Source organism: Zootoca vivipara, chromosome 1, assembly GCF_963506605.1.
Source record: "Zootoca vivipara chromosome 1, rZooViv1.1, whole genome shotgun sequence".
Lineage (NCBI taxonomy): Eukaryota > Metazoa > Chordata > Lepidosauria > Squamata > Lacertidae > Zootoca > Zootoca vivipara.
This window is the reverse complement of record NC_083276.1, coordinates 32,178,126-32,195,161: the sequence shown is the minus strand read 5'-3', so window position 1 is coordinate 32,195,161 and position 17,036 is coordinate 32,178,126. Positions and strand designations below refer to the sequence as shown.

General features: G+C 41.9%; 1 protein-coding gene across 1 annotated transcript in view; it reads left to right on the top strand.

Annotated features, from left to right (window-relative positions):
* The window catches only part of PAX9 (paired box 9), a 35,433-nt gene extending 18,397 nt beyond the window's left edge, over window positions 1-17,036 (top strand). The window contains exon 3 of the mRNA XM_035109149.2: window positions 13,374-17,036. Coding sequence (XP_034965040.2) covers window positions 13,374-13,628 — 255 coding nt within the window. The 3' untranslated portion in view covers window positions 13,629-17,036. The remainder of the gene's footprint in view (window positions 1-13,373) is intronic.

Below are 17,036 nucleotides of genomic sequence, written 5' to 3'. Positions count from 1 at the left end.
AGCTGTTTTTGGACTACAGTCTCCATCATCCCTGGCCACTGGTCCTGCTAGCTAGGGAGGATGGGAGTTGTAGTCCAAAAACAGCTGGAGACCCAAGTTTGGGAAACCCTGGAATAGGCCTTTGGGCAGGATTCAATTAATGGGTCCTGTCAGTGGAAGCCCTGTGCAAGGACCTCTACTTGTGCAATGGGGCTTCCAAAATGCTCCCCCCACCCCAGAACAGTGCATGGGAGAAGGAAATAGAGGATTGTTCCATTTTGCAAGTCAAGATGCTTTCCCTCGCTGAGCAGTTGCCTTAGCAGGACATGAAATTCCTCCCATAGAAATTAATGGACCTAACTTAGTCATGTTAAATAATTTCAGTGGGTGTTCTCTGAGTAAAACTTAGTTAAATACCATCCTAAGTCTGTTTAGAATCACACAACCTTAGAGTAGAATTTTATACCGACATGCACACCCCTAAAACATGGGTAACTTTTCATGGATGGTTTAAAATTGGTCAGGCTGCAACTTGATCTGGCTTTGCAAGTTCATTGAAGTTAAACTGAACCCACTGTTGCAGGTGGAATATGCCAGTGATAGCCAACATGGTGCCCCCCATATTGTTGGACTACAACTCCCATCAGCCCCAGCCAGGCTGGCCAATAGTTGGGGATGATGGGGGTTGTAGTCCAACAATATCTGGAGGACATCACATTCGCTACCCCAGGCATAAAAAGGTAAAGGTAAAGGGACAGGCATATGGTAATCTAAATGCTTATGAAATCCTCTCATCAGCATTCACATTGAACCTGGGAATCCCCTCCTAGGGAATAAATTTTCTTGAATATGGACATAGCGGAATTGCCTTCTCCTATATGTAACCTTTCCTCCCCCTATGCACTCAGGTCATCAGGAGAGAACCTTCTCTGAGTACCTGGCCTTCAGAGGCAAGACTGGTGAGTGCAAGTGGCAGGACCTCTTCAGTTATGGCACCCTCTTGTGGAATTTGTTTGTTCTCAGGCCCATTCTCTCAAGACTTAGGGAAATGGTGGAAGCCCTTTCCTTTCAATCCACCTGTTTTCTTTATCTGTTCTATTCATACTTATTCATACAATTGCTTGTGCATGTGTAGCTACTTGGGATGAGTGGAATTACTTTGTTCAGTGTCAAAATTCTTGAGTGGATGGTGGCAGGCAAGGCATAATTGATGGACTTGAGGACATCTGGAGGTCCATGATGATGATAATGATGATGAACCTCCCAAATGTGTTTTGTTCCCAAGCTATTAATTTACCTTGATTAGAATATCATCCACGTTTTCATGATGAAAACTTTCCATTGAAACTAACAGTAATGTTGCAAAGTCATCCATGGCATGGCATGGTGTAGAGGAAAGGGTGTGAGTTGCTCCTACCTCATATACCTGATTCCTTCCCAGGTGAGCTGGCATGAACCCTTGGGAGACCTCCATCTTCCTGACCGACTGCTTCTGTGCCCAGCAGCGTTGGGCCGTCGTGCAAGGAAGCTGTCCAATGAGGGAGCCTGTCGTGGGGGCACCTGGTTGCACCCCCTCAAAAAAATATGCCTGGGGCCATGGTCCCCATGCCTCCCACACTATGCCACTAGTGCCCCAATGTATGCAAAAATACCCTGTTCCAGTTGACTAAGTGATACAGAAGGCCAAGTTACTCTGGGGTGAGAAGGCTCACCAGGTCAGTATAATTCTGTTGTCTGTGGGGGCTCACACTACTGGCTTAGTATGATGTTGCATGCAGCCTATGGTGGAACCCAGTTGGTAAATGGTTGTGTGCATTCACCCTACCCAGTGGAGACTGTCTGCATTCATACCATCTATTCAGTAGACTATGGATTTTGATGCCACTGGTTTACAAGAGTCACCTTGCTGGGGTGTTAGGGAAATGGACTCTGGTTAAAGAGGGACATTGTTGTCTGGTGCCAGTCAATACCCCCATCCCCCCGGCGAGAGCATTCCACAAATGAGGAACCACTGCAGAAAAGGCCCGTTCTCGTGTTGCCACCTTCTGGACCTCCCGTGGAGGAGACACATGAAGAAGGACCTCAGGGATGATCTCGGGGTCTGGATAGGGCCATATGGAGAGCGGCAGTCTTTGAGGTATCTATGAGTTCATGGCGAATGCAATGAAAAGGAGACTGACCATCTTTGGAGAACAGCATCACAGAATTATGGGATGTGTGAGTTTCAAAGGATACCTACATTTCAGTTTGCATCTTGTTTCAGATAGTACAAATTAGGCAGGCTCATATTAAAATCAGAAATGAAGGGAACTACATGTCTCCTCCATTCCTGCATATTTTGCCACCCTGTTTAATAAGTCAGATTTGTATTGCCATGAGTGTGCAGTGCTGTCTTACCACCCGCTGGTGCCCACTATGGCTCTCACTATCAGAATCTGAATAGGCATGAGAGGGCATGTTTCTTACTAGGGGGTGGGATGGAGGGAAGAACAAGCCATCAGGCCTCCTACATTTGGACCAGCCTTTCCATTGACTACATATTTAAATACTTGCCAAGATCTGACTTGCTTTTCTCTTCTAGCTGGTAGGCTAATTTTGCTCCCTTCCCACAGTGCTGCCAGCTCCTCGTTGTGGTGCTGTCGCCACTATGAAATCCATCTGTGTTCTTCTTTCAGCAGACAATATCTGAAAATATTTAGCCCCAGTTTCCCAGTGGGGTTCGAAATTTATAAGCCCTTTCTCCTGTAACTTCCCCCATCCCAACCTGTTTCTAATAGAGACTGTGGTTTGATTTTCATTGACTGATTCTCTAAGAAACCACTTCTCACTTCTTGTTGTATCCTACTGTTTGCACAATATTTTTGCAAGTGAGTAATTGTTGGTGCAGACTCAATCACATTTTATGGTTTATGTTTCTAACGGCAGATTTATTTGAAATGTGATAACCTAATAATTATGCAATATATTATGAATGGAGCAATGGTACTGATAACAAAACATTACTCTTCTCTGTGGGTTCCCCACCTCCAAACCTAAATAATTTGCTTTAGTGGTTTGCGATGCCTCTGCAATGCCAGTGTAACATCTTGATGTTTTGAGACTACACTGAGTTAGCTAATATACCCTGATGGAATGCTGACTAGCACCTATGTTTGGGTGTAGGCGGGTGTAGTAAATCTTGGGGCAGAGAAACAATATCTAATTGTTTCTCTGCCCCTGTGTGGTGTAGTGGTTAAGAGCGGTAGACTCGTAATCTGGGGAACCGGGTTCACGTCTCCGCTCCTCCACATGCAGCTGCTGGGTGACCTTGGGCTAGTCACACTTCTCTGAAGTCTCTCAGCCCCACCCACCTCACAGAGTGTATGTTGTGGGGGAGAAAGGGAAAGGAGAATGTTAGCCGCTTTGAGACTCCATCGGGTAGTGATAAAGCGGGATTTCAAATCCAAACTCCTCCTCCTCATCCTCTTCTTCTTCTTCTTCTTCTTCTTCTTCTTCACCAATCTCAAAGACACTTACTGGGACCTAGGTTTTTACTAAAATACCTACCTTTTGTACCTACCTATGCTCTGGTCCATGGGGTCACAAAGAGTCGGACACGACTAAACGACTAAACAACAACAAAGATATAGATTTATTATTGGCTTAATTTGCAATGGATGGATAATTTCAGATTGGCAGAAAAATGACAGCTAGAACAATTTGTTGCTGCAGTAGTTATCCATCTGTATGGTTCTTGAAAACAATTTTATCATTTACTTAGGTTTATATCCAGTCTTACATCACTTTTAAGCATCCCAGAATGGGTCAAAAATCATGCCAATTGGTCTCTGTGGATCTCTATTATGCTGATCAGTCACTTTGGGGTTTTTGTGTCCTTTTCTGAGCTTTCTTGATCCATGTGCTCCAATCCAGAATTTCAGGTATGGTTTAGGAAACAGATTTTCCTTCAATGTGGGTTTTATGTTAAGGTAGACCATAGTTTGGAGATGTTACTTATATGCTCTGAAAAACGGGAATTCTAAAAAGGACCTTTGTTGGCTTTGCTCTCTCTGTCAGCCTTTCATAAACAAAAATAATAATATTCCCCTTATGAGCAAAGGCTTTTTGTATCTGTGATACTGAAATGATAGCAAGCACATAGCTGTACTTTCTTTACTGCTCCTTATATTCTTCCCCCTACGAACATGAATTTGACCAAACTGCGGGAGGTAGTGGAAGACAGGAGTGCCTGGCATGCTATGGTCCATGGGGTCAGGAAGAGTCGGACACGACTAAATGACGACGATATTCTTCCCATTCCTCAAAAAAAGTTGCTGAATCTGGAGACAAACAATAATTTTCTTTCAGAGAATTGATGATGGTTTGAAGAAGGAATTGTTCCTCCCACTTTCATCTCTGGTAAACAGGTTTTAATTTCCAATATGCTGGAGAAGCTGGTTGACTTATTGGTGGTCACAGATCTTAACAGTAAGCAGAAATGTTGACAGGCTTTTTTGTATTGTATTATATTATATTGAATTCTTTAAAAGCCTGAAAAACCTGTTCAACCAGAGTTGGCAGTGGGTCAACCATGTGAACTTAAGCCTCTCTCAAACCACTTCCTTTCTTCTGCTCTCTCAAACTATCAGGTATTTCCTCACCAGCTTTTATCCTGCCCAGGATTTCCTCTGGGGCAAAATTTGCCATCTATTGAATGGTCACAAGAAGTATGTTGCCAACAAGTTTGCCTTATTTGTGGTAGCTGCCTTATTTAACACTTGGCAAAATTAAGGACTTCTGTAAATTGTAAATGGTCTCTGTTGGTGGAATTGAGTACAGTACCCGCTATACATGTACAAAATATAAATCGGAAAACCCTAAAAACTAAAAAAAATTGTTCTAGTTTTGTCCCAAAGCATTTCTGGCTGTCCTTATGAAACTTTGTATAACATTTGGATGTGCTTTTTATTAGAAATTTTAGCATATGAAGGTCAAGTTTCTCTGTCCCTCTGAATGTTGCCATTTTCATACTACTCCAGGGCTTCTAGATCAGGGATGGGAAACTTGGGCTCTCTAGATGTTTCTGGATTACACCTTCTATTATCCCTGGGCATTGTCCCCACTTCCTGGAACTGATTCCAGGAGCATCTGGAACAGCACAGGTTGCCCACTGCTGTTCTAGATACTCTCCTTATTCTTTTTCACTGCTTCTTAGGCAAATAAAATAACATTTGCTTGGGAAAGGAGCTCAGTTAGTTGACTCATTGCTCACATAAATGTTTGTGCTCTTTGCCACTGTAGAATTAACAGTGGGCGAGTAATATAGAAGACGCCATTCTAGCACACTGATGCTATTTATTTGGAAGTTCAGTTTTGAAATCTTGCTTCCGGAAAACTGTGCAGAGGGCTGATTGTCTGATTTTTTTATTTTATTTTTTAAGATGTGGGGTGTGTATATAAAATATATTGTATTCTAAAAAAGACAGTACGGTGGTACCTCTGTTTAAGAACAGTCCTGTTTAAGAATGATCTAGTTTACGAACTTCGCAAAACTGGAAATAGTGTCCTGGTTTGCAAACTTTACCTCGGTCTAAGAACGGAATCTGAATGGTGGAAGGGCACCGGGGGCAGGAGGCCTCATTAGGGAAAGCGCGCCTCGGTTTAAGAACGGACTTCAGGAACGGATTAAGTTTGTAGACCGAGGTACTACTGTACAGTAGTGTTAATGCACACTAAATTCCACATCAGTGAATAAGAATTCCACCACTGATGGAATTAAGTTGCTGATTAAGTTGTACTTGGGCAAATGGACAAGTCTTCTCTTGGGATTGCATAAATTGATTTGATTATATAAATCATCTTTACTGTCCAATAGAGGAGTGATGTAGTATGTTCACATCCTGTGTATTGCCCTTGGCTTACATCCTCTTCCCGTTATTATTACCCTTTTAATATTACTCATATATGACTGGCATCCCAGTCCACACTCAGAGGTACAATCTTTGGAGAACACATGGGGCGTTATTTCCAAGAAATATGTTTATATGAAATTTAAGGTCATTGCTTCATTCCGTCAAAAAGAACAAAGGGGAGAGGGGGGTGGAAGCAGCAAGTATGCAGCAGCGCTGCCATGTCCCTTGGTTATGCAAACATACAGTTTTAGCAGCTATTTCGCAAACGTGAGCTTTAGTCTGTTGGACACACATCTTTATATTCTGCTGAGTTGTAGCTTTCAAACGGGTAGTGGGGGAATTAATCTGTTTGCAGAGGAATGATAATGCCCTGAAAGGGAAGGGTGATGAAAGAACAGCTGTCAAATGCTGAAATCTTTTCTATTTACACAATCATGTGTTCATATTTCTTTCTGTAGCACATGGTTAAGGAATAACTATGCCTTGTTGCAATCCATATTGAAATTTGCTGCATCTTGCAGCCTGAGCGTAATGGTACAGAGGCTAAGCCATGCTTAGAGATCGAGGAGCCGACACCAGAGCTATTGATGGATTGATTTTAAGAAATTTAGCTCAGCTTATAATAATCCTCAAGGCAGGTCCATAGTTTTAGGGACTCCTTCAGGATCCATCACTGTCATTGGAAGCCTGGGTGGCTTCTGGGACACAGAACACTTTCGCCAAGCTTTGGCTGCTAGCCCCACTGTCTGGATGGAGATAGCTTGACTTCAGTTGACTATGCTCTGGTAATCTTGTGCCTAGACTACTATATTGTGTTAAATATGGGGCTGCCTTTGAAGACTGTGCAAGGTTTGATAATCAGACATGTAACCAGGACCAGGAAGTGTGATCATGCTGGTCCATCAGCACTGGAATTGGGTCGTTTTCAGGGCCAAAGTCAGAGTGCCGCTTTTAACCTATAAAGCTTTAGATGACTCGTATGAACCTCCTCAGATCCTCTGTTTGTCTTTGGGTTGCCTTCTCTTGATACCACCGTCAAGGGAGGTCCAAGGGTGGTTACATGAGAAAGGGCATTCCTTTTTTGCAGTGGCTCCACGTCTTTGGAATGCTTTCCCCAGGGCTGTGTGTCTGGCCCCAAGTCTAACATCTTTCTGTTACTGAGCTAAGAATTTTTGTGTACACCCCAACCATTTGGAATGTGATCTGTCTCTTGCTCACTCGGTGTATAGTTTTTTAGCAGTTTGCTGTTTAATGGTGACCACTTGTGATGATTTTATGGTGGCCTCTATGTACTTGAGGGCAATGTCTAGTGGGATCACTTTTAGTTATCTTTGTTATGTTTACTATTCAGTTTTTGAATTTTTTAAAATGACTGAACTATACTTATTGCTGGACTTTCCTTGTTAAGGCAGGTGTGTCTCTCAGTATTAAGGAGGAACAATTGCTCAGTGGCAGAGCACATCTTCTGCGTGAAGAAGGGCATCTCTAGTTAGAAGGATTGAGCTGAAGGTTTAAAAGGACAGTCTCCAGACCTGACACTCCAGAGAGAGCTATTTTTAGAATAGGCAATGTTGGTTTAGATAGACAAATAGTCTGATCTGGTATAAAGCAGCTTCTTGTGTATCTTCACCACACAGTGTGGCTCAGCACTGGCTGAAATGCTTGGAAGTCAGATGAGGTGGGCTTTCCTCAAGGCTGATGCTCACTGGAAAGGTTGTGTGAATCAACATTAAGCTCAGTTGGAATATGTCTTGTTTCCAGCTATATGCTATTCCAAGCTGAAGTGATTTCTCAATGCAGGCTGGTGGTTGGTCTGAGAAGCTTTTCCCGACTAGCCCTTTGCTGCAAGAACAGATGTGACCCCCTTCCTCCACCCAAATGGATTGGTTTCATAATGAACCATAGAACAGCTTTGATAAAGTTTCCTTAGTCTTCTGTATAAAAGAGTATCATGTATGTATGTTGAGACATCACAACCCCAACCTACTCATGCTAAGTGTACTGTCTGAAGAGGCCCTACACACATTCAAATTGTCAGTGTGTAGGCTTATCTGTGTGAATGGGGCCAAGGCAATATGGATACAGTTCTTACACCTTCTGCCACCCAAATTATTCACTTCTGTCATTGCTCTAACCATGTGGCACCCTTCCTTAAATCCTTACACTGGCTACTTGTCTATTCCTGGATCCTATAAGAGTTTCTTTACCTACTTACTCTTATAACTTGTCACATTCTTTCATGTGACCTTTGAGCATCCATCTCCACCAACCATCCAAAAATATCCACCCTTTCAACCCAAGATGGTGCCACCGATGCAGGTGCCAAAGGTGTGTTTAGACAATAGACGTAAGGTAGCCAAAATGGTGTCTCCCAGATGTTGTACTACAGTCCCCATCAATCCCAGTCAGCATGGCTATAGGTCAGGGATAATAGGAACTGTAGTCAAGCAACATCTGGAGGGCAACACATTGGCCATCCTTGCAATAAACTAAATACGCACAACCTGACGACAAGGACATTAGATCCTATCCTGAGCCAGATGCACACTGCAGATCACGGGGTCCAGAAAGGCTTTTATTGTGTCAGATGTTAAGCAGTCCCTTCAGTTTCTTTAGCACAACACTGATAAGCACAACTGTGCATCTGAACCTGTTTTCACTCTTTGATTTCATACACTGAGTGACAGATTAATTTAGTATAATTGAGGGGTAACTCCTGACGCAGGCCTTTTGCACTGTATATTCTACATCAGCCGCAGCAAAATTGTAAAAATGCATTTTGCTAAATATATAAAGCATCAAAAAGGCAAGGGGGTTAGAGTTAGATCTTCTGAAGTTCCAGTTCTCTTTGACTCTTGCAAAACGTTAATTCTGAGCCGTCGAAACAATCCAAAACATCTCCCCTGTGGATTTTGCCCCTTAAAGAGGAGGCAAAAGGGGGAAAAAGTGAAAAGGGAAAAGAACATAGGTTACATTCAGCTAGAAGCACTTCTTAAATAATTAAATTTCCTTTCATAAACAATGGCTTCGATTATGTGAGTAATATTTACAGAACTAAAAAAATGTTTCTCAAAACCCAGCACTTAAGTAAAGACTTCGAAGTACCTTACAAGCCCATAAACACCACAGGGTTCTCCCAACTCCTGATTTTGTATTTTGGTGTTCATTTCCTTCCATTGAATTATTGGCCCAATATTTGCTAGGCCTTGGAATTTAATCCCCTCCAGTTCAACTTCAAGTGAATGTAGTTCTTGTCAGAAATGCCAGATTAACAAATGGGTGTCAATTCCACCGTTAACCCAGGCAGCCTAAATTTCAAGCTTGTCCCAACAACATGCCTGGAACTCTAGCCATATTTGCTTGAGTGTAAGGCCTACTGAATTCAGTAGAACTTCCTTCTAGGCAAGCATATGTTGGATTGCATGGCCTTTTTGAAAATTGACATTTGAATCAGATTTTCAGTTCCCTGTGTTTGTCATTCAAATGATCTATGTTGGCTGGAATGTAGATTTTGGCTTTGTTTTTAAAATGGTCTCTCCCACTTTCTATCCTGCATATTAATAACTTCACTAGAGATGTTTTGCTTGGGAGTCATGTCATTGTTCACAGTTGTAGTAACATAACAGTAGAGGGATCTTTTATTATTTAATAGGCTACAGTGTAATGGGACATGTGTGGTAAATAAATGTTAACTATCATTAAAAAAATTCCAAAGAACTCAAGGTGGCTTTCCCCTTCTCCCTTTTTTATTATTTTTTAAAAAAATTATTGGCTTATTACAATTACTACATTTCCATCACACAAAAAACCCCATACAATACATTACATTATATTACATTATAATTCATATCCCACATTTCTCTCTTCATCCCGCCACCAATACCCACATCCCCTCACCCCTCTGACTTCCCTCTGTCACTGTCTCAGTTTCCAATATAACTCATTGTCTCAACACTGTGTATTTTAATTTTCTATTTATTTTGAACCCCCCCGTTTTTCTAACTTATATAACTTCATATCTCTCAATCTAAGCATGATAGCACATCATCCCTTGAACAATATTTCGCCATGTATTCCTCATAGCATTTCCATTTAATTTTTGATTTGATTGATTCCTTATTGCAGCCGTTAATTTTGCCATTACCAAATACTCATTTAATTTACAGATCCATTCTTCCTTTGTTGGAACCTTTTGTGCTTTCCATCCCCTTCTCCATTTTAATCCTCACAACAAGCCTGCGAGGTAGGTTAGGCCAAGAGACAGCCCCAGGACACCAGTGCACTTCCTGGCTGAGTGGGGATTTGAATTGCTCCCCCATGCCTCATTCCGACACTCTGTTATGCTATATATCCATATATGCCACATGGCAAACTGATTTTTGGCATTCAGGTGTTTAAAAGGTAAAAAAAGAAAAGGTACTGTGGTACCTCTACTTACGAATTTAATGTGTTCCGAACGCATATTCGTAAGTCGAATAAATTTGTAAGTTGAATCCCATAGGAAAGCATTGGGAGAGAAAATGCGTAAGTCAAAGCAATCCTATCTAAAAATTCATAAGTCGAAAAAATCCTATCTAAACCACATCCAAGATGGCGGACGGAGCTCCGTTCGTAAGTAGAAACATTCATAAGTAGAGTTATTCGTAAGTAGAGGTACCACTGTACTTGGAATGGAAGTATCCTGTTTTAAGAGAGTATCTCCTCCTGGATCTCTAGAAGACACCAATAAGATCCAGTGTGGTGGTTAGAGAGAGGGCTTGCAGGGGGAAAATCAAAGTTCAAATCAGTGGCCCAGTTTTAGGTCCATCACCCTATTGAGGGCAGGAACTGGGTTCACATCCATTGAACTGCCACCATGTGCAGTTCCTACTGTGACAATTTGTGAACTTGCGGCAGCCCTTCACCCCCTCCCCCACTGAATTGCATCAGAGCCCAAAAGGGTCCGGACAAGGCAACTGCCCGAAGGAGTAAATGAGGATTACTTTTATCTGCAGAGACACCTCTAAAGAGAGAATGAGATAACCTCTTATAAGCCACCCTGAAATCCTTGAAGAGAGGATACAATGCAAACATGCTAAACAAAATATTTACACACTTCTCTCTATTCAGTTAAATTACAGGGGATTCTAATGGTTTCCAGAGGGGTCGCTAGCTGTATTGGTCCGTTGCAACAAAAACAGCGGAGAATATTGTGGCATCGCTAGCTTTTAAGGCAACCCAATACTCTTTGCTGTTTTTACAATGAATTGGTGTCAGAGCGGTGCCTGATGACCTGCAACTGTAGATTGCCCAAGCTGTGGTTTTCATTCTTTTAATTCCCATAAATTTGGAATTTTAAAATGTCTACTGTAGACATCCTCAGTAGAATGATGACAGGATTGGGCCTGAAGTTGTTAACTGCTCTCCATGGGTGTTTGTGCAAGCTGGTGGTCCAGGTGTCTGTTTGTATAAAGAAGGGAGAGGCAACCTTCTGTCTCTGTAGGAATTCACAGTGAATGACACTTTACTTAAATAAAAGAAGTTTGTCCTCAAGACAAGATCACCACACACACACATACACACACACACACACACACACACAGAGAGAGAGAGAGAGAGAGAGAGAGAGAGAGAGAGAGAGAGAGAGAGAGAGAGAGAGAATTTGTTCTTTTTTGTCTGTGCCTTTTAATACTTTATTTCCCCAGGAATGAAGCCTTAAAATACAAGGGCTGGATTTAATGATCAGTGGGTTTTTTGGGGGGTGGGGTGGAGGGGAGGTTCCACCAGAAAGTTCTCCAGCAGGAATTCCATAGAAATGGTCTTGGCAGTGCTCCTGTGCCAGTGTGGCTTGTGCAAGAGAACTTCCATGAGCACAGCAATCAGATGTACATTTGGTAGTCCCTGTTCAAGAAAGAATGTAAACAGCATCTAGGGTGTTTCACCGAGTGATTATATGAATGGCTTTTGCTTTGGTGTGTGTTTTGAAAGCAAGCTAGAAAGCAGAAGGCACTGTAAAATCAAATATGCCTTCTTTTTTCTTTTTATATTTTTGAAAAATATAATTTTATTTTACAGTTTATTATTGTTATATTTTGAATTAGATATATATGGGGGCACTATTATATATATATATATATATATATATACTTTTGTAAACCAATAAATCTTTATGTGCAATGTCTCTTTTTTCAAGTTGCATTTTCTACAGATCAAATACGCTTTCTAGTTAATGATGGATTTTCGTTCAACAGGGTTCCCCAGTGGGTATGGTTAAAATCAAAACTTAAAATATGTCAATTGGGTTAAACCATCCTCTGAGCAAATAAAATAGAAACAAGCCCAGCAACAGTAAATAGCATAGCCCACTCAAAAACACAATAAGTGCACCACTTATATTTTTGGAAATACAGTGGTACCCCTACTTATGAATAACTCTACTTACGAATGTTTCTACTTACGAATGGAGCTCCGTCCGCCATCTTGGATGCGGTTTAGATAGGATTTTTTCTCCTTACGAATTTTTAGATAGGGTTGCTTCTGCTTACGAATTTTTTCTCCCAATGCATTCCTATGGGATTCGACTTACAATTTTTTTTGACTTACGAATGTGCGTTTGGAACGCATTAAATTCGTAAGTAGAGGTACCATTGTACTGCAATTTTACAGCATTAAGAAGCTTGCAGTAGTTGCTGTGAGGTGAAAGAAACAAGATAGTATTAACACTGTTAAGATGTACGGTACCTAAAAGCCAATGGTTTTTTAAGTCTGGCTGTTCACCACATCCTGGATAGTTGAAGTGACACCTCTGAAGCCAACATTATTATGTTAGTTGATAATTTCAAAAACGAAGAGCTGGTCCAGGGCATTCTGCTTCATGAGGAAAAACAATAGAAATGCCTTCCCTCCCCTCCCCACAAACCTCTCACTCAAAGTACCTGGGACCTGAGGCAGAAAACCCCACCAGTGCCTCTCCCCGTTCAAAGCAGTAAAAATATAATACAACCATTAATAATAATAATAATAATAATAATAATAATAATAACAACAAATAATTTATTTATACCCCGCCCATCTGGCAAGGTTCCCCCAGCCACGCTGGGCGGCTTCCAACAAAATATTAAAATACAGAAATCCATCAAACATTAAAAGCTTCCCTAAACAGGGCTGCCTTGAGATGCCTTCTAAAGGTCTGGTAGTTGTTGTTCTCTTTGACCTCTGGTGGGAGGGCATTCCACAGGACGGGTGCCACTCCCGAGAAGGCCCTCTGCCTGGTTCCCTGCAACTTGGTTTCTCGTAGCGAGGGAACCGCCAGAAGGCCCCCGGCGCTGGACCTCAGTATCCGGGCAGAATGATGGGGCTGGATTCTTAATAGCTTAAGAATTACCTGCCTTTTCATGACACCTCAAGTCTGCCGCCTGAGGCCATTGCCTCACTCTGCCTAACAGCAGGGCTGCCCCCTTTTTAAAAAATCTGCATGTTTATTCTTTTTCAGTAATGGTCATTATTTCCTCTCCTCTCTTTCAGGCGCCGAGTTGTCTCCCCGCTGTTGGAAGTTTTGTCTCTGCACCAACAATGGCGCCTTATCCCACGGCAGCGCAAGTCTCTCCGTACATGGCGTATAGCGCTGCTCCTTCTGGTTACGTGGCTGGCCACGGCTGGCAGCATGCTGGAGGCACTCCGCTATCGCCCCACAACTGTGACATCCCTGCGTCACTGGCTTTCAAGGGTATGCAGACAGCCAGAGAAGGTAGTCACTCTGTCACAGCCTCTGCACTCTGATATCAGAAACATGGCAGAACAATTTGAAGCCAGCCCAGCCCAGTCGCTTTCCTTGTAATTCCTTCTCACAGATGGACCTTATGGGGCTGCTGACATTTGAAATATTTTTCCCCCTTCATTAATAATAAGAATAATAATAATCCTTGGGGTTCAGTAAGTGTAAATAACCTAAGAAAGTAATAAATGGGTTGCTGCCCCTTGCACTGTTTTGCATCGAGAAGACCTTACAACCCTCAGAGGGCTATTCATTGGTGAAACCACACATATTTATTCTAAGCAACAGGAGCGTCTCAAACGTGCAATTGTTTCAGATTTGTGAAAACCCAGTCAAGGAAAACCAGTAGATAATGCTACAATCCTACCTAAGAAATGCGACCGAAACCAGAAGTTTCTCTTCTGGGTCACTCAATAGTTCTCTCCCCCCCCCCAAATAAATAAATAAATAAATTGTATGGACAAGTGGATAAGAGTTTTCGCTAACAGTTGACTTCTTCTAGTAACAAACGAGAAAAGCAAATGAATACATGGCTCTGTTATTTATCCTGTATTTTATTGTGATTACAAAGGCAATAATACTTTTGTTTTCTATCTGTAAATATGGACCTTGGTCATAATTTGTGTTCCCACTACTCGACTCATTTCTGTTTCCTTTTTGTTGCCTGAAAGGCGACATCCTAGCCATGTGTTGTTTTCGTTTCTTAACAATGGCCTTTACCTTAAACGATCCAAATTTTGACAGTTCTTTTGAGTATATTTTGGGCACAGGGTGGAGACACCTGCATCTCATGAAAAGCATTTTTGTTTCTACAGCAGAGAACTTAACGTGACCCCCTCAAATCCCTGTGGGTTGGTTTCAGAGTGTCCATTCTGCACTTTACATTTGCAGAAGAGATTAAGATCCAAAAAAGGTCTGCTGTAGAAAAAGAGGGGAAAGTAATTTTCTCCAATTTCCTCTCCCCTACAGCATCTCGCACTGTTTCATAGGGTTTCTGCAACCCTCTGGAGCGACCTTTCAAGGGCCATGGGTGGGTGGATTAGCAAAAATGTCCCCCGTCCAGCAGAATTATTCTGTGTTCTGCTCACACAGACTCTGGATCCAACCCACTTGAGTGTGACTTATGTTCTCTGGATTAGGGCCGAGAAAATTCCTCCATATGGTACCCAATCTTCTGAAATCTTGATATCATCACACTAATATAAAGATTCATGGATGGGAAGGACCTGGACAGAATGGGAGCTTGCATTTAATGTGAAATTTTGTGCAGATATTTTTTTAAAAAATAAGCCAAGGGCACAATCCACCAGGAAGTTCTCCTGCCCAAGCATGGTAGAGTTCTTGTGCACCTCCCATTCATTTCAATGGGTGCTTGTGCAGGAGGTGGGTGAGTTATGCCCCATGTTAACCACTGTGAAAGAAAACTGTACTGTAAATTGTCGGCTTACCTGTGTTCAGTAATTCCAGCCCAAAACTTTGCTGTCATTTAAAAAAAAGGAAAATGAGAAAAGTTGTCTTAAATTCGTGCTTTATTGAATGTAAAAAAAGAAAGACTTTCGGTAAAGTTTACAATGTTGTACATAAGCATGTTTCATTCGTAGGCATATTGGTGGCGGTACTACAGATATTATTTATAATGTTAACAAAATTCCATTTTTGCATTTCTGTATTCTTTATCAAGCATCATTTCACGGCCTTTTGGATCCCAATTGCTCTCTTTTACTCTTTCCCCTTAACAGTATAATCTTTTCAAGATGGCCTGTTTTCCTTGGACAATAATAAAGTTGTGAATATAGTTTCGGAAAGCCTCCTCGAGCTTGCAGATGCGTGCTGAAGATTAACCATGAAAAGGAACAATTTGAAAAATGACATGATATTTCCTCGCATTATAAAATATTAATATATTATGTATTTTTGTAAGTCTAGTGCAATAATGTAAAGACACATCATTCAATACAGATTTTGAAAGACTTCTTTAATAAAATTATCTCGGTTTCTTCCTAGCCATGCTACATGTACTGCTGAAACAGCAAGATAAGATCCCGTCTCTTTTATGAGAATTTCATGCTTTTGTTTCAAAATGCCAACAAAGGTAGATTTCTAAGGGACTGCAAAGAAAATAATATGTGATGTCATGCCGATACTTCCTGGGAAACTTTCCAAAACATTTTCCTACTGCAATCATTTAGTCAAATGTTGAATTGAGAATCTTGGTGAGATAGAATCAGCATGAGCAAACAGTCTCCGGGTCACAATTTTCTTCTAGCACACAACAGAACCGATTGACCAGGAACTAACTGCAAGTCTGCTTGAAATGAATGAAGGGTGTGCGGTTGTTGTGTTTGATGCGCTGTGTGTATTACCCTTGTGTGTATTACCCTTGGATCATGGGTCAGTATTCATTTTGGCTACAATATTAGTGCAGCCAGCAGAACAGCTCTGTAGATCTGGGCTCTCTCAAGCTACCTTCAATGAGTTTCACTCAAAAAGGCAGCGTATGAATATTTCAGAACAAAGGATGACATCCAAGAGTGTCTGCCAGTTGGCACAAGGGAAGTCTGCTTGCACGATGGGACCTCCAGTTTCTCAACTCCCCAAATCTGCTTCAGAGAGTCTCCTAAACAGCCAGATAACATTTTATGGGGGACCATGTGGGGTGTGGGGGTAGGAGAGGAAGGAGAAGTCGAGCTATAGAAGTGGAAGCTTGATTGTGTGATACAGGATCTTGACCAAATACTCAGGAATAAGTGATTTGGATTGCAATCTTATGCACGTTTGTTGTTGTTGTTGTTGTTTAGTCATTTAGTCGTGTCCGACTCTTTGTATCCCCATGGACCAGAACACACCAGGCACTCCTGTTTTCCACTGCCTCCCGCAGTTTGGTCAAACTCATGTTCATAGCTTTGAGAGCAGTGTCCAACCATCTTGTCCTCTGTCGTCCCCTTCTCCTAGTGCCCTCAATCTTTCCCAACATCGGGGTCTTTTCCAGGGAGTCTTCTCTTCTCATGAGGTGGCCAAAGTATTGGAGCCTCAGCTTCAGGATCTGTCCTTCCGGTGAGCACTCTGGGCTGATTTCCTTAAGAATGGATAGGTTTGATCTTCTAGCAGTCCATGGGACTCTCAAGAGTCTCCTCCGGCACCACAATTCAAAAGAAGCTATCAACTATGCTGTGCAGGGCCACCCAAGATGGACAGGTCACAGTGGAGAGTTTTGACTAAATGTGATCCACCTGGAGCAGGAACCGGTAAGCCACTCCAGTATCCCTGCCAAGAAACCTCCATGGACAAAAAATAGGCATATGCACGTTTAGTTAGGTATAAATCATAATGAATACAGTGAGACGTACTTCTGAATAATCCTGTATAGGGTTGTGCTGCTAAAGACTAAAATGGGGCTGCAGGAGCAGCTGGCC